General features: G+C 36.2%; 1 protein-coding gene across 2 annotated transcripts in view; it reads left to right on the forward strand.

Annotated features, from left to right (window-relative positions):
- The first annotated feature begins 2422 nt into the window (after positions 1-2422).
- Positions 2423-25496, forward strand: part of LOC131041759 (uncharacterized) — a 34288-nt gene continuing 11214 nt past the window's right edge. Inside the window, exons 1-2 of one of the 2 annotated variants that reach the window (XM_057974958.2) lie at positions 2423-4128; positions 4301-4547. In XM_057974958.2, coding sequence (XP_057830941.2) covers positions 4470-4547 — 78 coding nt within the window. In that variant the 5' untranslated portion in view covers positions 2423-4128; positions 4301-4469. The remainder of the gene's footprint in view (positions 4129-4300; positions 4548-25496) is intronic. The other variant, XM_057974960.2, reaches the window with a different exon arrangement.

Below are 25496 nucleotides of genomic sequence, written 5' to 3' on the forward strand. Positions count from 1 at the left end.
GTACATGTATATGTGGTGATGTTTTTATCTTTCATGTAATGTGCATCATCTTCATAGTAATTATTTTAGTTTTTTTTTAAATTGCACAATATTTCCTTAGTAGATTAGTGTAGGACTTCCTTTCGAATTTAAAAAATCCATCGCATTGTGCATGTAGTGACTTGATTCAACATGACCTTCAGAAGTCACACGTGCCATGTTTTTGGGCATATAGGGTTGCGTTTGAATTTAGATCAAACTCAAGGTAAACTTGGATGCTTAAAGCAATTCATCTTGGTATAACAAACTTAGACATCTAGATTTGAATTCAAGCATTTTTTTTTAAATAAAATATTTGAGCCCGAGAGACTACAACTTAAGCATATATCAACATGAATGATTAAAATTCACGTGACAATTAACAACATAAATTGATCAAGTAGGAAAAACCACTACTAACAAATTGAGATGATTGCACAAAAGAAATTGAAGAACTAGACAATCACAATCACTAAAGAAAAACTCAAAAAATAAAAACATGTGAAGATTAAATTTCAAAGGAAATTATCAAGAAGATCCCTAATTTTGGTAAATTAGAATTAGGGTGTGACATTAGCAATATTCTGGATCAATGATTGTGAGAGAGTAACGATGACATGATGGGTATAAGAAATGAAAGTAAGAAAGAGAGTTGTATAAGATAAACACGATTGATGAATGGATGAACATACCATTGTGTACAATCGGATGGGATAAGGTGTTGGATGGGAAAGGTGGGTGATAGGGGTTGGAAATCAATGATGGAAGAAGAGCCTTACAAGTGTGAAGAGAATAAAGAATCATTAAAAATACTAGTTTCACCTAGAATTTTGGTAATACCCTTGAGCATTTCCATGCCATATGATTTGATCATATGAGTAAATCATAAAGTGTGCCAAATAAAGACAAGATTTGCATAACTAACAATTTTGCTAATGCTCTCTTTAACCACTGGCAACTTATTGGTCATATCCAACTTAATTCAATTTTAAATGTTCTCAAGATAAGCCTCATGATAAAAAAAGTCCTCTTCACCCAAGGTACATGGATTTGTTCAAAATGTAACCAATTGGACACTTGAATTGATCCATGGCAATTAAAGGGTAAGCTTAGGGCTACATCAAGCGGGAATATGAAATCCAAGAAGATGCTTCATCATACACCTTGATATATGGTTGATCAATAAGAAAAATGGACAATTGAGGCATACAAGGTTCATTTATGATAAACAAATGAACTCATAATTTTTAGATAAATTATTTTTAAAAATTAAGGTAAACCCTAAATAAAGTACCAGGGGACTAAAATCACGGGTTCACCAAAACCTAGGGAACTGAAACACACTCTATATTAAGTTAGGATCTAATTAATGATAAATCAAACAATCACAACCAATAATGAATGATAAATGTAAATGACAATTAGAATGTTGCTTAGCTCTTGATCGATTTAGGGTTCTCGCCATGGAGATTTTGTTGTGTAGAGCACTCGATGATTATAGCCACAATTCTAGAATTGTATCTCCACCTATTTTGTGAATTTGAGCTCATTTAGGCCTAGATTATGCCCACAATTTGGTCTTTCAACACCTTATCTACACATGGTTTTGTTCTATGTTGAAACACTCTAGTCTTATTTATCTTCACTTGTCCTCAAGTCTATGACAAATGGGGTGCTAAAAAGCACCTTTAGGATTCACTATTTGTAGAGGAAAGTCTAAAACTTCATTAGTAGTGGGTCAAGCCTTTTTTGTGAATTTATAATGATAAAGAACAAAAAGAGAAAATATGCAAATGCCCACAATAGTACGTACAAATACTAGTGTAGAATTATAGATAACGCTTTTGATTACCATCCAAATTGATTCTTAGATGATCATGATTATTTAAGTTATGGTGAGTGATGTCTTAGGACTTTTGTTTAAATATAAGATCTCAAATACTCAATTCAAAATATTTAACATTCAATTCAATATATATATATAAATTTTTAAAAAGATCAATTTAATTATAAATTTTTAAATACAAAATTATAGACATAAGTCCATTCATGAGACAAATATATACAACAATTTAATCCAAAATATATAAAAATAGAAAATAAATAAACATAAATTTTTTTTATGTCAACCAACATACAAAATGGAACAATAAATATGACAAGATAAAAGTGAAGGTAAGACAAAAGAGTAAAAGGCAAAATAAACTATGTCTACACCATTCCATTCCACGAAACCATTCCCTTCCACCGAGCAAAAGGGCAAATGAACCATCTCGGTTAGAGAAGTAACAAGTATCCATTAATTGGCTGCATGTGTAAGAGACCCAATGAGATGAAATTCCCTGCAATTCTAAGCCAAGTTGAAATAAAATGTCAACTATTCCTTGGCTAAACTAAACCCATTTGTATCTTAATAATTACAACCATGATATAGCCCTTCATATTTTAATATAGCCCTTGCCAGTTAGTGCTGTTCCCCTCTATATAAATCCCGTAGCCTGGCGAAGGTTTTCTTTTCACTTTCCTTCCTGAGAGGTCTCGAGGAAAAAAACTGGGCGTGAAACCCTCCAAAGCCACTAGACTTTTTCCCAATCAAAACATTCACAAAATTATTGACAACAGATCAAACTCCATTGCAAATTTGTACCGGCCAACACAGAACTCGTTTTGTACGGTGCTGTGCGAATATCGGCCAAAAGCCAGAGCACAACATTTTTACTGTTGTTATCTGGTGCATGATAAAGGTCGATCTTTCCCCATTTGCAGATATTTTTCTTTTGTAGAAACACCCACAAAAAAAAAAAGAGGAAAAGAACAGAAAAGCAATCATTTTTCATTAAGCTTGTGTTTTTCCTAGATTGTTGCAATGGAAAAAACATGACTGATGATGATGCTGCCATGAATTTGGAAGTTAGTTAATCTTAAATGTTTTTCAAGTCTGAGGATTTTTTGATATTGGGGTTTGATGGACTTAAAAAACAGTTCAAATTAGGGATGTTATATTATCAATGAGTGTATGGCAGGGAACGGTAAAGCTCCCCATGTGTCTGTTGTTATTCTCCGGAGAAGGTCAATTTTGCTACGGCTTTTGCTTTTTCTGGCTGCTCTTCTTGGTTGCTGTCTTCGGAACTGATAATGCGAAAAGTGGTGAATTTTTTGATCACTAGGGTTTTCAAAACTCAAATTTGCACGTTGGAGTTAATTTCAGGGGAATTTTAAGATCAGTTGGAGAAAACCCACTTGAGGTCACTATTTTCAAACATTAGTTTTCTTGCCAAATATTTTGCGGTCAAGGGTGCTGTGGACGAGACATTATTTGCACAGTTTTGGTCAGTGGAGGGTTGGATTGGTTCGCTCTAGTCTTGATAGACTTTTCCATGGCTGCATTGTGATTATGGGGGAAGATTTCTTGTTTGAGCTCTAGTACTCAGAGTTTGAATTCACTGCCATTGTATGGTTTGCCTCATGTTGCTACCTTGCCATTAGATCATATATACCGAGGATTTTCTTGGAGTTTAAAAGGAAAAGCATTCTGAATCAAATCATTTATTATGCTACTAAAATTTTGTCTAGGCCTGTGTCATTTTGAGGAGTTCGGGTAGAAAGACTTGGTGTTTCCAATCCAGTAATGGAGTTTATCAACGGCAGGGTTTTTTGGTTACGTGCAAGACATTGCAGTGACTAGGTAGATTGTCCTGACATGGGAAGGAAAAATTCAGACCGTAATTGAAGTAAGCATTTTGCAATAATGCGGTTGATTTGAGAGTTTGTTTCAACAGAGGGAGGCAGAATTTAGATCAGTACAACTTGTCTAGTGACAATCGAAGTAAGCTCTTTTTTTTGGAGAATAAGCCAGCAGGCTTCATTGCAAACAGCTGTCCTCTTCTGCGAGATCCTCTTTATAGGGATTTTGAATTTCTTGAGTTTAGACTAAGATAATGATGAAAGTTACACTGTGACAATTATTACATAGAATACTGTCTCGTAACACTTATTATTGTGTTTGGAACCATCCCGATCTCAAATAGTCATAGAATCTATTTACCATTGAAGGATTGTGCTTCAGCCGTGCTATTGCATTGCTTCTACAGAAGGGATATTACTGATAAGGTATTCTGCTTGTATGCACTTTTCTCAGGATTAGTACAATTTTGGCATGAGATTGACGAATTCATGATGCAGTGAATGATTTGCATCATCTAAGCTTTAAAAATAGAAAACATGGCAGTTGTTGTAAAAGCAAGTCTAATGTTGAACTACATTGACTTCCTCTAGTTTCCAGTGCCTTTTTATCACAGGTGATGTGCTGGAGATGAATTCAGTGACATGGTGCATGATTGGGAGCATAATTGCAGTTCCTCACCCAAGTTGTGTCAATACTCTTATAATTTAGGTTGTTGGTTGTTGTTGCTGGAAGGTGTTTGTGTTGGCTGGCACACCTGTTCCTTACAATGTCTCGTTGTTTCCCATTTCCACCCCCTGGGTATGAAAAGAAGACCAAAACTGACGAGTTGGAGTTTTCGATCAAGGTTTGTTTTCTTCTCATGCATGAACATCGATAGCATTACTTTGACCGTCATTTAGGAAAATGATTTATATCTTAATGCTTTTTTCAGTTTTTCACTTTTACCATGGCCTATATGTTTTATGTGTTTTGAAATTCAAATTATTTATAATAATTATTCTGATTGCCTGCATCATGGTGGTTGCATCACATGTAACTATAAGATCATATATTGATTTGCATTGAGTATGAGACGGTTTCATTCCTTGGAATTATTTACCTTGTTTGTAATATTTACCAATTCAACTGTTTTCAGATATTCATTCTATTTTTTGGGCCAAATAATTCGTCAATTATACCCATGGCCTTTGTATGTTTATGTATTCCTTGACTCTGATTTTAGTAATCACAAAGAAAGAGGGATTGCTTTGTAATTTTTTTTACTTGTGCGTGTCTCCAACTTAAAAGGTTTGCTATATGCAATCTGATTAAAAGCAGCCTGCAATGATAGGGCACAATGCAATTTATCAATAAATTATAAGTAAGATTAAATCATAAATCAACCGAAAGTGTGAGCTTATGTTAGTGATTGGTCATTCTTTGTCAACATAACTAGGAGCTTTGTTGATGTTATGTTATATGTAAAGCCATAATGTCAATATTGAATTCGTGCCACTTAATGATTTTCACATGACACATTGCAAAGGATAAAGCTGCTAGTGGACACAAAAATACACGTATAATCAAGTTGTGATATTTGTCGAACATTTGCAAAAGCTCTCTTTCTTAGCTCATCTCTATATAAGTAGTTCAAATTGAGGAAGACACCAACTGCAAGGATGGTAAATTTTGCCCGCGGGCTGTGGTTGAATGCACATGATTGGTCACAGGTTCAAGTCACACTGGTGATTCCCCAATAAACTTGGCATTAATAACCTGACGTATGCTACAATATTAAAAAAGGATGGTGAATTTAGAAAAGATCTCATTGTTCTGAAATAGATAATTTGAAACCATGTAGTATGTTTCAGTTGTTTCCTTTACTGCCCTTTTGGAGTTTTGGGTATATAAACCACTCATTAGTAAGTATTGTAATGGAGAAAGCATGGTGTAACTTGTGCTCTGGCTTTGGGCCGCCACTTAATGAATGTTGAGTATATCTACTGACTGGTGTTCAATACTTGTCAGTGCCTGCATATTCAATTGCATGTTTACAAAATATGATGAAAGCATTGTTTTTGCAAGATCAATTGTGTAGTATTTTTAGGTTGAAAAATATTATACAGTTGATCCCAGAAGAACAATGCCTGCCATTTGATGGATTGCAAACAAAATAGTCTTAAATATGAGAATACTAAATATGTATTTGTATATATCTTATAAAAAGGAAAACATAAGACAGCAAAGTTAGAATTAAGCTAGGTGAAGATAGGCAACTGATGTCCGGTAAGAAAAGTCTGAAGTTGAAGAAAAACGGCACTAAGGAGGACATCGACCAAATTGAGCTGCAATCGTGAAAAAGATAAAAATAAAAAACTATAGAATTGAGGATGTGCATTCTTCAGATTGTCTGTAAGAGCTAGTGCAATTTCTTCATTTGTTGTCTGGTGTTGGGAGAAGGGCCTAAACTGTTTCATAAGACTAATCAAGTGGTTGTTGACCCCCAAACTGGAGACTGCTTTCTCTATTTACAGTATCCTCGCTAATATTACCAGCAAGTTCTCTTTCTTTAGATTGAGTGCTAAGAGGAGGACCATTCTCATGACTACCTTTAGACTGGCCTTTCTGACTGTGGTAGATAGGTTGAAAAGTTTCAGGTGGTCCAGTTTTGGGTTGAACTTCCCAGTTTGTGCTATCTATGAGGGGTAGATGGGCATTCATTTTTATTTGGTTAGCAATACAAGGAGTTAAAAGTGACTTTATTTTAAGAATTTTGAGGTGGAAAAGAGTTTTTTTTTGTAGTATCATGTCTTATGAAATGACAAAAGTATAAAGTTACCAAGTAATATAGAAATCCATTATAGCTGGTATGGGTACATTTTTTGCAGAGATTGTGGAAGAAAGCCATACAAACTTTGCAATGGGAGAATGTTCCTTCATTGGGTCTGAAGTTTAGGGTTGTTGACAACTAGGTTACTGAATTGCCTGAAAACTAGGCTGATTCCTGGAGTCGGATTCTGGAATTATGCATCTGCAGGTTTGGGCATGGTTTGCATTTTTGCCATTGGAATCATGTGGTTGATGATTTGGCAATTCCAGTGTGTTCCTATTGTGTTTTGAGAAGCACTTGTGAATTTGACTGCTTTTTTACTTGTTGACTTCCTAAAAACCCTAGATGACAGTGTTTTATCCTTTTCATGATATTTACATGCCTCAGGAACAAGTAAGTTCACTGCTGTTCAAACGTGGATGTGGAGGATAAACACTCTGCTGCCTGAATGCCACATTGAAAAGCTGCATGAATAAATAAAAGCGCTGAACAGCAGTAAAACGGTCTGATTATCTCAGAATGACATTAGTATTTGATCAATCGAAATGATTCCCAAAGGAAATCTCAGTATCAGCAAGGGATATCAGCTATAATATTGCTAAGGTTTAAAAAAAATATAAATATCTAGACACTTTAAATACTTGCTATCTTCGTAAAGCACAATAAACTTAATATTTAAATATGGCACTGCTATTAACTCTAATATTTAAAGTTCTTTGAATGGTTTTTAACTTTTTGTGCATTGCCCACATAAAGTTCCTGGAGACCAGGAGATACCATATGAACTATAATATTACAATAGTTTAAAAAAAATAAACTTTCTCGAATAGAGATAAAAAATAAATCACATCAATATGGTGTTAGTTATAGATAGGATTATATTAATGTAATTTGTTCAAATATAAAAAATATAGTTAATATGGCATAGTTTTATGTCAATATGGGATTAATATAATATAGTTTTTTGGTTTAATGTACAAATTTATAATTTATATTTTTTTATATGAGCAAACCCAAAAAGTAAACAGTCTTCACAATTTCTTTGTCCACCGGTGTACTGCATCTACATACCTGTACCCACACCCAATTCTGATTTGGTAACTTAGGTTGAGAATGATAAGGGCACAGGCGATTTACTGCAGCACATTGAAACACCAGATCATACAATCACATCTCATCAATGTTTCTTGGGGATACATCCTGGGGCCCAGGTATCTGTCTGGGATGTTCTGGGGATGGGGTACAGGGAATGGACCAGACAGGATACTGCATTTTATGCTGCACAAAAAAGCATTGTAGTAACAAAACCTTTATAAAGCAAAGTAAACCCGAAAAGGAAAACATTCAAATTCGACAGTCAAATCAACAACAGATATCAGAAGTTAAAACCAATATATTCTGGTTTGAGGGATGTGCATGAATGCCAAGAAAGTAAACACATGGATTAAAAGCTTGGAATCATACAATTTGGACCAAACAACTTATTGATCCATTATCATCTTTCTAAGGTCCGGGCTTAATATAGAAGAAGATTCATGTTGGATTTTTGTTCCATTTTGTAGTACATTTAGTGTCACTGCACTGGATACAGAACTTTTCAAAACCCTTTACATGACTGGTTCTTCCTCAGTTATTGCTTCAAGCTAACCAAACCCTTTTGTTAGACAATACAATGCTCATTTCCCAGTATAACAAATTGCTGATTTAGCTGAAAGTCACTGGATTTAAAATTTTCTAAATCTTAACGTTTTTTGGAGGACCTTTCGAACATCCTGTTGAAGATTGATATATTCAATATTACTTTATTGGCATATACCTTTACCTTTCAGTTTGCATTGTAGATTGGAACAAAGTTGCAGAAACTGTCTATTAAGTCATTGTCAGAACAGTCAGACAGTTTAATTTTTATTCCTTTTCTTCCAGTCATCAGATGAATATATCTTATCCAAAATTTGAGTACAGAATCAAGGCTTAATTAACATTTTTTGTAAATATTTTACTATTCTTATATTGCAAATCCTGTGGGCACTCGGATGAAAAATATTTGGATGAGATTGTGAGGGTGGCCAAAACATTGGTCACCTAAGGGGAATCTTAGAAAGAGATTCTGCTGAGGTCTCATATTGTAACATATTTGGTCCACAGCTTGTGCCTTTGACTTGAGAATAATTGAATATACCTTGGTTGATAAGGAAGCCCTGTTTAAACAGCATTACCAGATGAAGAACCAGCTGGCATTTTTCTGAAGAATCTCATATCACCTGATTTGGTCCTCATTCAAATTGTGCACAAAAAGGGATTCTCAGCCCTACTACAAATGATGAAAGATGGCTGAGTCAGTAATCATTTATGAATTCATGTTGTAAAGTTGCATTAACTTTAGAACATTTTGTATTGGTGAGATAACCTTCTTTTAAGTTGTTTAGTTATTGTTAATTTGTTTGTATTGTTAAAATTCAAACATTAAGTTTTATTAATTGTTTTAAAAGTCATCAGCCTTCTGTCCTGAAAATCTGGATTTTTTTTTTTGCTGTCCCTGAACCCCCCCCCCTCCCATCTTGAACTTGTAGAAACACAATATGTCTCAAGCATTAAATAACGTTGGCACACCTTACAAATGAAATTGCTATGAATTCATGTTAACTACAGTACCTTGAACTTGGAGAAATACAATGTCTCGAGCATTAAATAACGTTGGCACACCTTACAAATGAAATTGCTATGAATTCATGTTAACTGCAGTGCTAGTAGGCATGTTTGGACAGGTGTATCACATAGTGGGGTTTCAGTTCCATGCTGAGTGTTCTTGGATGGTCCATTATGGATAGTCTTTTGTAAACTCTCTGATGAGGGGTTCTCATATAGGCTCAGTGTCCTGTACTTGAAAAGAATTAATTCTGGGCGCAACGGCTCATGACAGTTCAAATATAAAAATGATTTTACAAATATTCACCAACTCTTTTGACTTGAGGAAACGTCACTTTTTTTAACATAGCATGTGAAATAGTACAACGATTAGCCACCTGAAATGTTTCCATTATCTTTAACTAGGGTCACAGATACGATTTACTCAGAGAATAAATACCAGTGGTTAGCCAATTAGCAGATATGTTGAAACCTTATATATCAAAATAATAAAGGCTCTTAGATGCTCCTGAGAATAGAGGGAGTTGCCAAACCCATAATAAAATAAAAAGGATTAGTCATAGAGGTGTCTATTTCCATTGATTAAGCCAAAATAACCTGGTAGTTGAGATGAAATGACAGCATTGATATCATGACTCGGCAAAACAACTCTAGAAGTTCATAGCATGCTTATTTCTACATGTTTCAGTCACATTTGAAAATTAAATTTTTGAACAGGTCCCTTAAATTGTTTCTAATCTGCAACCTAGTTAGTGGTTTTCAATGAATTTTATACAGTAGTCATCTGCCACTATAAGCAGCATAAGGGATACTTGGGTATATTAGTATATAGTTGAGCACCAAGTAAACTGAGTTTGATTATGCTGCGGAACATATTTTTAGTTATTATTGTTAAAATATGTACCTTTGATGATGACCTTATGCTTATATTTAGGTTTTTAACTTAAGAAATTAGCATTCTATTGCTAACTGCCCTAAATCCGTGGTTACCTTACTTCTTTGCATAGGGATTGAAGGATACCGTAGGTTGAATGTATGTAATCATCGGTCAACATTACATGGCAGCATAAGGGAAGCTTATGTCACTGTTTGTGGACAACAGTTTCAAGTGTCCAGGAAGAGATAATATACTGAAAAGTAAGAGGCAAAGAGCCAAACAGAAAGTAATGTTTGTTTTAGGATCAGAAGTGAACTAAGCAGAAGTACAGAAATAATAAACACTTGAACACAGCAAATACCCTGAGAAAACCCTCCATTTGAGGGAGAAAAACCCAGTCAATAATATCTCTTATATTATTGAATAATACAGAAAATTTGCCTTTACAACTTGGCCAATCTCAAGGCCAATACGATGATGAAGTGAAGGCACCTCACTAGGCGCAAATTTACAACTGAAATAATATCTCCTTAATAGGCATCGATCTGAAGCAATATGCCAATGTGCTGAAGATATCGAACTCCTTCCTCAAGCGCTAGTTTGTCTTCCATGTGTTGGATGATCAAATGAATGAAGATCACATGAGTGTATATATATGCAAATCGTGGTGCCTTTTCAAGATAGTCGGCATCAAGAGAGACGTCTTTACAACCATGAAATAGGACGGCTTCTCATCAAGTCAGCTATATTAAAAATATTAATTATTATTTAAATGGAGGCGTCTTGCACTTGAGTCGGCCTCATACACAAAACATTTAGTTATTTGAATTTGATAGGAGAAAGAATCTCCCGCCGCTACAATAACATCAACAAGTAAGAGAGACAAGGAGATCTGCTCAGTTGTGGAATGAAAATTGCCAATATTGTCATCAGCCAAACCCTTGTTTAGAAGTTGAGGAATTCACACCATCCTTGCAGACAGGACAGCTTAAAAGTATTGCAAGCAGAACCAAAAGGTGAGGCAGAATTGGTATTAGTTGCCATGAATTTAAATTGATTGTGTCTATACTGGCTGAAAGAAAAGGGAATTTTTGGACTACTGCGTTATTGATAAAAGTGAAAATTGGTTGAGTTATATCCAAGATCTTTCAAAAATCAAATAATGGATCCCACACCATCATTTTGATTTCCAAACCAGCAACAATTAGTGGTGAACCAAATTTAAATCCAACAACAAATTGTTTGAACTGGTGGTATTATTGGAAATTCACTGGGATCGCTGAAGATTAAGCTTGATTGGAGTAATTTTCCAGGATCATGGGAAGTGTGAGAGTTAGTGATTGATCTTAGGAGCAAAATATTGAATGTTCTTGCCTGTTATATGACCAAGAGGCCTCAGATTGCAATTGTTTGGAGATAGTGGATGATTAGGCCAGTATACCTCACTCTTGCTGGAGTTTTTCTCCCAAAAACTGTGTTTAGGGGTAATCCTTGTGCCTTACATTCGTTTAATGCTAGCTCTTGTTCCTTCATGTACAATTGTTTGATTGAACGATTAAAGTGCTACAATACTTCAATTCTTTTTTAATCTGCCATCAGTGAGCTATGAAATGGAATATCCATCCTAGATTATGGATCAGATTGGTATAAGAATTGTTGTATCCATTGGTGGAAAGTTGTGATTGATTTTACTGGTTGATGTTTTCGACAAGTGGTGAAGAGTTGTTGCCTTATCAAAGAGACATTGAATCCTGTAGTTGGAAGAAAGATTTGAGCACCATGGAAAGATATACTGGTTCCTTTGATGGATAAGTAAGTTTCCTCGAGTTAGAAGCTGATGTAGCAAGCACATTTGAGTCAATGGAGGTTAGAGATTATCATGGAGGCTCATGGAGAAGTTTTGCTCATTGGATGATACCAAGATCAAGGGGAAATAACACCCCAAGAAGAAGAAAACCAATCCCATGGTGGGACAAGTGTACTAAAGACTCTTCAGTTCAAGGCTGAAGCAAAGATTGAAATTCTGCCAGTTGAAGGAGAGGTAGATAAGGAAAAATTTGATCGTAGTTGGTGCAATTGGAGGTACAGCTAGCATGCATACTCTTACCATAAAGTAGTAGATTTTCTTTGTTAGATTAAGAATGGCAAGGCATGCTGTAATTTGATTCAGAGGTCTTTCACATTCATCGCCTTTGAGAAAATGAACTCCATTTAATACATGAGAGCAATGTAAAACTGATTAAGAAACAATTTTATCCAATAATTAAGAACGCTTTTGGATATACCTGTAAGTATATTGCATCAGTGTTTTGGATCATGCTCCATGACCCATCATTAGGATAAAGAAAGACAAGATGTCATAAAGAGGAAAAATCAATGGAGAGAATTTTTAAAACATAATGAAGACAGTGTTTTGGAATACACAAGCGAGTGTAATAGGATGAGGAGGTTTTGATGAAGATCACCGAAGGTCTTCATGGCCTAATTTAGAGGCCTGTATTGCTCTTTAGGCCGTTGACATTGATGAGGCATGCTCCTGCTACTTAGAGGTGGATGGTTCAACTTCCTTTCCAATTGATCTAAGATACAGAGAATTCATAACTCAATCAACATTCATACAATAGCTTATGTAACTCTCAACAACCTAGTAATCCCTAGCATTATACATGGTGGAAATGCGATAGCTAACTTCTCTCCAAACTTGTTGCATGACCATAATGACATTTGTTTTGCACAAGCAATTACAATGCTATTATGAGCTAATTGCAGTATAGAGGAGTCTGGTCAAACATGGTAGAGGCAAACACTCTTGTAAGTGGCAAGCCATCCATCACCCTCCTACATGTATGTTAATGTATTCCACCATTCTTTGTAACAAGAAGTAAACAAGTTAGTGAGTTAGCTAGCTCAGTGGTAGAACAAGAGGATAGCTTATGCATTTAGATGTTTAACCTCTTAGATTTTGTACAAGACTATTGCATGATAAAACTTTATTTAATACAATTCTCATTGTAGTGTCTAATTGTCTTGTCATTCATCTTTCCCTTAATTTTTTATACTTTGATAATGTTCTTGATCTTTGTCATTTGAAAATATGCTATTGCCATAACACATTTAATTTGTTAAGTGTGTCTATCCTTTGAGCACCATCCTAGGCCTTTGATTTGTGGTATCAAAGCAGCACTTTGTGTCATGCCCTATGATATTGAAGTTTACATCTGTGTATGTCTTAATTCGTATGCCCATCCAACATGAGATTAGATTACAAGAAGACAAGAAGAGGGGAGATGAGACTCGTGACCCTTATACTTCCTATCGAAAGACCCAATATTGCAACTAGATTACCAAAGATATTGACTATGAACATGCTCCAAAGAATGATGGAGGATGTGTTATAAGAACAACAAGAAGATTTGGAACAATAGTACACACGTGATAGAGAAAGCATTGTCAGTCACTTTGCCTAACTTCGTGAGCACATGCAACATCTTCTAAATATATCTACCTCCCACAAACCCTTGGCGGTTCCACAAGGTGCAAGTTTAACTAGACATCCATATTTTTGAAGGCAACATAGACGTACACGGTCTAGATAACTAGCTTAATCTTTTTTGTTCATACTTTGGAGTATATCATTTCTTCAAAAGAGAAAAGATTACCTGTTTTCTTTTAAAATTTCCTTACCTATTAAACAATGGTGGTAAAACTACGTTGCATCCCATGAGGAGGACCTTGAATTTCTAGACACTTGGTATGGTCCACACTTTGCACTTATAGGATCAATACATCATGTTAGAAGTATGTCAAATGTGAGATCAATGCTTGGAATAATATATTGATATCTTTCATACTTTAGTTTCCAAGCAATTTTGAGGCCAAAGCCAAGTTGAATGTTGAGAAAGAAGAGTCCAAGTATTAGGACAAAGCACAATAAAAAAAATGCCAAGGTTGAAACACAACAAAGTTCTACATAAGGAAAATGACCTCTAGTTTAATTTCAAAGGGACACACTAGTTGAGGAGCAAAAGAAATAATTTGACTAGCAACTTGTGCTCAATTCATGACGCTAGTAGTCACTCAATTGAAGAGAGGCGTGCTAGAAAACACCTACTTGAACAACTTGATTTGCTACCATTGCAACACTCGAGAAAGGCAAGCAAATCAAGGAAATAGAGCCTAGTGGCATTGTCCTTTTTGCCAACATTGCCTCTTTCTCAAACATTACTCAGAGTAAGCAAAGAGGTTGTTCCACTCTCAAATTTGAAGAACCAATACACTTCATGGTTGACAATGAAAGTTAGAAGAAGAAGATTTCTATTGAAGCAATTCACATATTAAACTTGCAACTGCCACAAATGTCTCATCCTCAACTTTACACCATTGGATGGATCATTTTAAGTTCAAGGAAATACTCCACTTAATAGTGTCACTTTGTGTACAAAATCAGGTCATTTCAAGGTGTAGTCCTTTGTAATATTGTTTTAGTAGAGATATGTGATGTTTTACTTGGGCAACCATATTGTTAATTGACATGCAAACTTTGAGGTAAGTCCTAGGAATGTTACCGTAGATTTTGATGAACAAAGAATTGCATACCAAAAGTAGTCCTTGAGTTATCTCCCATTGTTGCCAAGGAATACAATATGCTCGTCAACTCCAATAGAAAGTTTATTCTTTGTTTGGTCGAACTATAGATTAAGCATGTCTTTGTTGCTCATGCTCATATTGCAACTCCTTCAACATAGTTGCAGCTATTGAATGGCCTGTTGGAGGAGAACAAGGATCTCTTTCAATCACTAGACAAAGTGCCTTAACGTTGTGCGATAAAACATACAATTTATTTGATCTTGGGGATACCTTTACAAATAATGAATCTTTATATCACAATGATTCCTTGAGCATGAAGAGATTAGGTGACAAATCTAGGCTCTTGTGGACAAAGGACACATCGAATACAACTCTTCTTTTTAATGGCAGCCCAATTGTGCTTGTACTAAAGAAGTACAATACATGGTGGCTGCAAATCAATTACAAAGCACTCAACAAGATCACAGTGAAGAATCATTGCCCTTTTCTCTAGATAGAGGATCTCTTGGACTATGTCTATAGTTTGAAGTTTTTCATCAAAATCAATTGTAAGTTTGGGTATCATCTTGTTCTTGTTGAACTTACAAATATTTAGAAGATAGCTAAGGAAGGTTTGTTTGAATGATTGGTTATGCACTTCGGGTTTACCAATGCCCCAACAACATTCATGTGAATGATGAATGACATTCTCAAGCCATTCGCCAATTCATTGGTTGATGTCTACCTTGATGACATCCTAATCTTCAACAAGACGTGAAGAACATTTGTGACACATTCAACAAGTATTTCATTGTTTGCAACAACAAAAGTTCTACGTCAACTTGGAGAAATGTTTATATGCCATTTGAGAGATACATTTTCTAGGACACATCATGGTTGCATAGGGACTACACATGGTCCCAACAAAAATCTATGTTATCCAAGTATGGATACACCAAAGAATCTCATAAAGTTCTACAACTTTTTCACGTTTGCAAACTTCTATAGGAGGTTTATACTTGGTTTCTTTCACGTCACCCAACCATTAAATTAGATCATTAGAGGTGGTCTAAGAGAAAAAATCACTTGGGTGGCTACACAAATAGAAAGCATAGTAACTCGAACTCGAGAAAAACTTGGCAAGGCTCGAAAATGCGACTTGGCAAAAAACTCGACAACTAAAAAAATTGCTTAAATTTGATTTGAAACGCATTATTTTTGCAAAATTCAATGAGGAGATGCATCCAATGAGTCAATAAATGTGTACATAAAAGAAACAAACTGAGTCTAGTTATATTTGATTGTTTTAAATGCAAATTTGGTACAAAATGGCATCCTCATGTGGAATGCTGATGGCTGATAGTCTGAAACAAAATGAAAATAGCAAATTGTTTTTGTAAAACTAAAAGTAAATACTACATCAAAACATTTTACATCTTCCTCTTCCCAGCTTTAGCGAACACTAGGGGAGAAGTAGAACTATAGAGGGTGTAGTTCTAGGAGTCCATTGTGGTTCCTCCACCTCACCAAAATGAGGTTGAGGGTAGCACCTCTAATGGCGGTCTGAGGTGGAGAGAGAGAGGTAGAGAGATAGGTCTAGATCTTGGGGGAGAGAGGAGTGGGATAGAGAGTGGTAGAGAGAGGGGATAGAGGAAGAGTGAGAGGGAGAGAGATAGGTATAGAATTCAGGGCAGTAAAGTGAGTGAGAGAATGCTGACAGGAGCCTTTTTGATTATTATTGAAACTTGACTAAGTTTGAAAATTTATAAGATCTTCTAAAACCTGCATTATAACAACTAAAAATTTGAAACCACTCACACACATCCTGCCAATAAATACATGAAATATAACTTACAGTAAAGTCCTTATACTTGAATGTTATATTTCATGTATATGTTCTGATGAAGACAATGAGATTGACTTGAAGATTTTTTTTTTTGTTTGATAATTTTTTGACGTGTCTGGGCCCCTTTTTTTAATGCAGCTGAGTTTTTGCTAGAGACTCGTCAAATTTTTGTGAAAAAATCGCTAAAATCTCGGCAAGGTTTCTTTGCGAGTTTTTCACTGAGCAAAAAAACTCGAGTACTTTGCGAGTCTTGCAACTTTGATAGAAAGCATTCAAGAAATTGAAATGCAAACTATGTATTGAAATGCAAACTATGTTACACGCTAGTGTTCATAATTTTAGATTTTCTACTAACATTTGAGATAGAGATTGACACCTCTGAATATACACTATGAGTAGTCCTCACTTGACATGGCCATCCAATTGCTTTTCACAATGAGACCTTTATTGAGGTAGGTCAATGATATTCCATGTTTGACAAAGAGTTTTATGCCATTGTCAAGACTTGTAAGCAGTGGAAACACTATGTATTGAGAAAGGAAACAGTGATCAACATGAACCACAAGCTGCCTCAATCTATACAAATATAGAAAAAGGGAAGTTTCAATCCAACAGTAGATTGTTTGAGTTGACCTCTAGTGTAGGCTCTCATTTTGCTTGACACTTGTGGACATGAGATAGTCACTTAGGCAGAATCATACTTATTAGATGCAGATTTCTTAGAGATCTATCAGACCTTATAGAGTGGTACACTGTGGACTCCTACATCACCTTTGGCACTAGCATATAATGCAGAAGGAAGAGCAAGATAAACTCATATGAGAGTTTGATTCAAACAGGCTGGAGGACACTTCAGAGTTTAGAAGACCCTCACTATATTACATTAATACTTGTACTGACCAGACCTCTAATCAAATGTTGCTAAGTATATCCAATCCTGCATCTCATGTGCTATAGCCAAATTAGTCAACAAAAGACAAGATATTTACATGCTTTTGTTGGTTTTGACAAAGACTTGTGAATCTGTTTTCATGGACTTTCTGTTTAGTTACTCCATTGTTGCTAGGGGTAGGTTGTATGTATGTAGTGGTAGATTGGTTCCCTAAGATGACAATTCTTATACGTTGGAAAAAGTACATTTTAGCTTTGGAAATTGCCCAATTATGTTTGCTTTGGATTACCTTCCAATATCCTCTTTTATTGGGACATCAAATTCTTCGAGAACATTAAACAAATTTAGTAGCAAGTACAAACCATCCTCCAAAAATAAGCAACACCATGATAAATATTGCACACCCTCCAAGTTTTTGATTATTGCTCCATTTGTAGAAAGAATGACTCACAAGACCTTGCTGCAAGCTTTATACACTTGGTAAAAGCTATACATTATCACCAAGTCAGTAGGATATGATGCTTCAAGCTCAACCTTTTGCCTACCTTGGTCTTCACTTTGTTTTCAATTCAAAACTTTTGTCAATACCACTCACCTTTGTTTTCTCAACACTATATAGACTTTGACTAGAAAAAATCAATTCTAATTTTGCCACATCAGCAAAGATTGATCAGACAATTGATCTTTTAGATAAATGCACCAATAAGAGATCGCTCACTTCCAGCTCATGAAAATAAGTAAAGTTCCTTCCCAAGGAAAATGGTTCACAAAAGTGTAAGTTGCTTTTAATTTTCCACCTAATTTTGTGGTTGCACACAATGTGGACCATTGCTTCTTGAGGAGGGGAGACTCATCCTAAAGGATTTGTGACACCTAGGAGCTCATAATTCCATTGGCATTCACCCATGGTTTGTGTGTCTCCATCAAAAATCTTGTCATCACCAACAAACATGGCGATAATGTGATAACGTAACTCCTTTCCAAACTTGCCGCATGGCTATGATGGCATCTATTCTAACAGATTTGTTTTTCATAGATACTTACAATGCTCTTTTTAAGTAATGACAACATAGGGAAATCTTGCTAGAATTTGTTTGAGCAGTAGATAATCTTGTAACTCCCAACCCACCATCACCTTCCTACATGTATATTAGTGTATTCTACCATTTTTTGCAACGAGAAATTAACAAGTTAGTTAGCTAGCTTAGTGGTAGAACATGAAGGTAGCTTCAACATTTTGACATTTGACTTCTCTAATTTCACATAGGACTATTGCATGATAAAACCTTCATATAGTATAATTGTTTGTATTAGAAGTTAGCAAGCTATGGAGTTAGCTAGCTTAGTGGTAGACCATGAAGTAACCTTCAGCATTCAGACATTTGACCTCTTAGATTTTGTATAGAACTATTGCATGATAAAACTTTGCTTCGTATAATTCCCATTGCATTGTTATTCATCTTTCCCTTAACTTTCTATACTCTAATATAGTTCTTGGCCTCTGTCATTCAAATATATGCTTCCTCCATAACACATTTAGTTTGCTATTTGTGTCTATCCCTTAGGCACCATCTTGGGCCTTGGATCACCAAAGGTAAGGAGTAACCAAGGCCAAGAAGGTGAATGGCATAAGTTCAAAATGTGCAAGACATTGCAACCATTGTGATGTCAATGATTATATGGATGAAACATGTTGGAAGGTACATCTAAAACAACATCCACATAGGAAAGCTAAGGATGGCCAAAAAGAAAAAAAAAACTATCAAGCATCTACTCGATGTTGGCTGGTGCATATGAAGCAATGGGTGGAAATTTCCTTGGCATCAAATTTTGAACTTTGGACGTGGCTTGTGCTTGTTCAGTTGTGGGAGGTGGTTTGTGTGGACAGGAGGAAGTGGTAGTTACCTGTTTGGCTGGTTGGGGGTTTGAACCTGGTTGTGGGGGTGGGTAGGGTGTTTGGATTGGCAGCCTAGTAGTTTTATGTTGAATGGATTCTTTTTGTTGTTAGATTGTTTGACCATGTTTTTGTAATCTCTTATCTTTTTCTGGGCAAGGGCCTCTATTGATCCCTTACTAATTAATTGAAGGAAGAAAACAAAGAATGGTAAAGAAAATTACCATTCTTACCTTAAGAAGAAAAGAAATGGAATTTTGCTCATAGTTTGACTCTAAAACATCTTGTGCTTGAAAGAAAGTTAATTTCCATACCTAGTCACAAGAGCAAAAGGATCATACATATTTGTTTGTGCTAAGATTCAAATCAAGAATGTTAAAGTTGATGCACTTTTTGATTCTTGTTCCCAAGCAAGCATTGTTACTCAAGAGTTAGTTGAAAATACTGGTTTAGAAACTTTTCAACATACCAAGTCATATGAATTTGGTTGAACCAAGAAAGGTGCTGATTTGTCCATAGGTAATGTGAATTGAAGTTTGGTGTTAAACAGTAGTTTATGGATAAAATGTTTGAAGATGTTGCTCCATTGGATGTGTGTGAAGTTGTTTTCAGAAACCCTGACACATATGTGAGAAGTGGTGTTTATTATAGATGTGAAAACAAATATCACTTGGTTAAGTATGGTTAAAAAACTCATGCTACATGCTTTCAAGGGCCAGTCCAAGCAATCTAAGGTTTATAATCTTCAAGCAAGGAGGATGTTTAATGAAAGTACCAAGATCATTCCCTTTGAGTGGAGAGAAAAGAGTGTTGATACAACTACTACTATTGGTTGAAGCCCTATGTCAGTTTAGACACTTTTAGACAATTGGAGACTAGGTTTTAGGCTCTTGGTTAGAGTGGCGCAAGGTTTAGGTGCAGTTGTCTCATTTATTGTAAGGGCTCTCCCTCATTATTAGAGTCTAGATAGCTTTTGGAGACCTAAAGCCTACGTATTGGGGAGGTGTGATTCTAAAATTAAAAATGACTTCATGTCACAGTGCAACTCTATGATGAAGAGGGTTAACTGTGTTAAATGCAAAATAAGCATCCAAGGGAAGGTGAAAGCCTCACTTTGTCTTGTCCCACTTTGTATCTTCCATTGTTCCATGGAGTTTTGGAACAAGGGGGACAAGGGGACCAAGAACCTTGATTTGGGGACAATGGGGGGTCCATGGGTGGAACTTCAAGTGGGGTTGAGAGTTAGCAACTTGTGGGGTCCAAGGGCAGTGCCATTGGCATGTACCTTGTTGAGGTACATATTGGGGGTAAGGGATAGAGCCCTTGCCAACGAGCCCAAATTAAGGTCTTTGAGACTGCAATTATCATAATTTTATCACTATATTTTCTCTAATACGAAGTTCTTACTATTTCATTATTTATAACCAAATCTTCATTCCTCAGAGAACTAACAATAGAGTTGAAGAATCTGATTGGTCTAAATGATGAGGCTGCATTAAGGGTGTGGATGGGGCCCATTAGATTATTAGGATTAGGATTAGTGGCCAAAATTTTAAAAGTGCCATTTTTTTAAGTGCTAAATGTGGAGGACAGCTGCTGGTTTTAGGATGGTTGAGGAATGTGGCTGAGTTTCTGGAGTCTTGGGGATGTCCTAGTCTCCTCTCAATGTACCCATGAGGTGGGGATGCCTCAGAAAAATCCTAAGGGAAATTACCCAATGATGTCTCTTGCTTGGTTGTGGCAGGGGGCACAATAGGGAGACATTTCCCTAGCAGCTTGCTCTCCATTGTCTTGGGGATGTCCTTGTCATTAGAAACAACATTTTTTTAGGGGGGATGTCCTTGTGGAACATTGACAAATGAGGTGGGGTTGCCTCAGAAAAATCCCAAGGGAAATTACTCAAGGATGTCTCTTACTTCGTTGTGGCAGAGGGCACAATAGGGTGACATTTCCCTAGAAGCTTTCTCTCTGTTGTCTTGGGAATGTCCTTGTCTTTAGAAACAACATTTTTTTAGGTGGGATGTGTGTCCTTGTGGAACATTGGTATTTTCCCAAGATAGATGAAACATCTTACCTTGCGTCTTCATTTCCTAGGGGAAGAATACCCTCCATTTGAAAAGTTAGCACCTATTTAAAGATATGAAAGTGGAGAGTGTGGTGAGATGGGGCAAGAGTAGAAGTGGGCAAGGGAGTGAATGGGATCATGGGAAGTGTGAGTTGATTTTAGCTTGTTATATGTTCAAGGGGCCTGAGATTGTTATTGTTTGGAGATAGTGGATGAGGAGGCCAATGGACTTCGCTGTAGTTGGAGTTCTTCTGTTGGAGTCTGGGTTTTCTGAGGGGTAAGCCTTGTGTCTTCCATTCTTTTATTGCTAATTCATGTTAATGTTCAGTTGTTTGTTTGAATACTTAAAGAACTAAGTACTTAAATCCTTATCTAATCTGCAATTGGTGAGCTATGGAGTGGAATATTCACCCTAGTTTCTGGGTCATCTTGTGATGACAATTTTTCCTGATACTTTTACCAAGCCTCATTTGGGTGTTTTCTGAATTAACACAGCTGTTTTAATATGGAGAGCATTTCCCAAGGAAGCTTGAATCTGGCCAAGCATCATGGAATTTGCTTTACCTCAGCACTCTTACCATTTTAATATTTTATTGACTTATATTTGCAGCTATTAGTTTCTATGTACTTGAATTCCGCTGTAAGATTGGGCCATGCTGGTCCATTTCGCTTTTCCAGAGTTTGTATGCTTTGTTCAAGGCCACAGTTGTATTCCTGTCTTTAATTTCATTCCCAGTGTTTCTGTGCCTGATGCGCAGGACCAAAATTTTCTTGCCCAGTACAGAATAGCCTTACCAGAGTTTTTATGCCTGGTCTAGAGTGTTTGTAAGAGTGTTTATGCTTGGCACACAATTACTTTTTCTTTGTTGTTTATTTATATTTTTATGTATAATTGAGTGTGGTGAGATGATTGGAGCCTAGAAAATTCGAGCTAACTAACAGGAGAACTAGGGACACCAAAGAACTGTCTATGGCAGGTACGTTGATGGTCATCTGCTGAATTAATCCTTGTTATTTTGCTTTCAAAATATCAATGGTTGATACATTTTCATATACACATCCTTTAATCATGTGTGTTTATAGTGAAAGGCATTTTTAACTGTTGCATGAGAAACAACTTTCCCCCCCCAATCACCATGGCAGTCAAAAGGCATAGGAACCTCTACAATAATGTTACATGCAATTTTCTGGCTCTCTTTTAACTGTCCCCACACTAAGTAAAAGATCATTGAATGAGTAGAATGTGTGGAGTACTTTTAGGTTACTTTTTAGCAATGTTCCACGGGGATGCGTCACCCCCCTTTTTGGCCACGTCTCCCTGAGGGGGACGTCTCCGAGATGGGGACGCAATGTCCCCCGCCGTCCCGCCACCGCCACCCAATCGCCGCCGAAGACGTCTCCTTGGGAGTCATTTGGGTGTCTCCCCGTCCTTCGAGAGACGTGCATACGTCTCTCGAGGGACAGGGAGATGCCCAGACGTCTCCTGTCGTCCCCACGTATATGCAATGTTTAAAATTAAAATTTAAAAAAAAGTGACTTTTTTGGGGGTTAAGGGGTAACTCTAATTGGACATGGGCCAATAGAAAAATAACACCCGACGCCTTTAGAAAATAATAAAAGTATTTTTGGCCTCGCGCAAGGGGCGCTGCCCCTTGACCCCAACTTGGGGGTGCTGCCCCCAAACCCCCGTTGAAAAATATAGGGGGAAACCGCGCCAATAGAAGTAGGGAAAATTTAACCTCCGAGTCTGATTAGGCTCCATATAACAACACAATTAGCATTGAAGAAATCTTGGTATTTAGATTTACTAATTTAGTATTTCAAATTTCCTATAGTCTCATTTGAAATGTAATTCTTATACTGTAATACTGTCATACATCTTTTCAAAACTAGTTTTTAAAGTACTATATGTATATGTATAACTATATCAGCACCACCACCCTGCCACCCCCCCGCCGCCGTCCCCCCGCCGTCCCCAAACTTAGGCCCTTGGGTCCCCCTGTCCCGGAAACGCGTCCCCACGTCCCCCGGTCCCCAACGCCCGTGGAACACTGCTTTTTAGGGAAAAAAAAGGATATGCACACCACTTATAGTGGCTTTCATATTTAAAAAGGGAGTATTTAGGCAAATTTCCTTGTAAAAAATGACATTGGCCCTAAATAGATGAAACTAATTGGATTAACCCACAAAAGCATAGAAGTTTCAAAAATATATCTAGGCCTTAATAGGTTTTTACAAGAAATTAGTACAGAGGTTTTCAAAACAAGTAAATGTTCACAAAAGATAAAAAGATCAAGGAAGTTGATATAGGAGTCCTTAAATACCTTGAGGAAAGTCTGAACACAATTGCCTTTTGTACCAAACACCTATCTCAGAAAAAATCTTCAATGTGCCTTTTGACAGATACTACCCCTTAGCATCTATTTATTGCTTTTCTGAGCAGCTTAAAACATTTCAGAAGTTCAAGAAAGATTGGTGGGCATGTTGTTCAAGAAAGGTTTCAAGTTAAGTAGTTTTTAAAATGCATGTCAAGTATAGAATCTGAATTTGAAAGATTGAGAGCTCAAGAATGAAATTCAACCTCAATCAATCTTGAAATCTTGAACTTGAGACTTAGAAATTGGATGATGCAGAATGACATATCTCGTTCTTAAAATAAGAACTTTAGTAATAATTCACCTAATAAAAATATTGAAGCATTACTTGAAAAACAATGATATTGAAATATGGATGGGCTATTAAAACATTATTGTGCCTTTCACCTAAAACAATTTCAGACTGTAGAAGTGTAAATGGTCATAAATTTTTGAGTAGTACTAAACCAAGCTTATCTACTAGCTAGCAAAGAAATGCTATTGATTCCTCATCATATATATACTCAATTTTGACAGTGCAAGAGAACTGAAAGAAGAGAGCAACAAAGTGACTTAATTTTGCCAAAACATTACCAATTTTTCTAAATAAATTTGACATGCTGTAATAACCAGGGTTGTAGGGAGATGTGTCTCCCACCCCTTGGGATGCATCTCCCATACTAGAGACGGGTTTGTATGTCTCAAGGCATAGGTGATGTTCCACTCACATCTCCATGCATCTCGTTTAAAAACAACCTAAAACACAGCAGCTGCTGAAGGATTCCAGGTTCAACGCCCATTTACGGCCCATGCTTTATCTTTTCTGTGTTTTAGAGTTTCCACATTTTTTAATTGCTTACCCTCACAGATTGCATTGATACTTTGACCCATACTGATAAGTGATGGTGTTTCGCTGCTGCACGACCATTTTGGGGCCATAGATTCTGTTTCATGCTGGTGTAGAGGTGCTGCCATTTGTCCCTTTTTATTTACCCATTCCAAGTTGAAGTAGATGTAATGGAGCTGATGGGTGCATTGATTCCCATATGTGAAGTCGATAAATGCCTCCTGTTGAATAGCTTGTTGTATATCTTTTAGGTTTTGGATCTTTAAGTGTATGCTTTTCATTCTATGCTAATAATGGTAATACTGTAGCCATTGCAAAAAATAATAATTTTTACTGGAATCATTCTATAGTGGTGCCTAATAATGGTATCCTTAAATATAAGATACATTTATGTGTTAAATGATAACCCATTTGTTATGTATGCTGGTAGAAACAAAAAGTACAATTCTGCAAAGTAGTTTTTGTACTTGAAGAATATGAAAGTATGAATAAATAAATATGATAACATTTAAGCATTTTTGACAAATGCCAAGAAAACAAGCTTGAAAGAATACCTCTGTCAGGGTCTTTGCCTCTGCCTATACCTAATAACAAATGTGCTTGTGTATCTCTTGAATATTTCACTGAACTATCTAGAGCGTGCTAATAAAATTATAAAGTAATTGTGGTTTTTATAGATTAAAGAAGGTGAGTTTATTTATTTCTGTCAAAAAATTCATCAAATGACAGATCATGTACTTGTCCTCGATACCATAGTCTTTTTGATGCATGAAAGACCTAAAAATATTGTAGGTGACAGATATTTTAACCTGGGCATCTTTGGAAAGACACATTTTGGCATGTAGGAAATTAAGTTTAGCGGTAAATATGATCCCAATTTCAGCAGACTGATCATGCTAAGATCAATCAAGTTGCAACTAAAAAGTCACTTTTGAAAGGCTAACTCTCTTTGTAGAGTTTGCTACAATAATTACATTTTCTTTGTTATATGCCCAAG

Source organism: Cryptomeria japonica, chromosome 10 (genome assembly GCF_030272615.1).
Source record: "Cryptomeria japonica chromosome 10, Sugi_1.0, whole genome shotgun sequence".
NCBI classification, from domain to species: domain Eukaryota; kingdom Viridiplantae; phylum Streptophyta; class Pinopsida; order Cupressales; family Cupressaceae; genus Cryptomeria; species Cryptomeria japonica.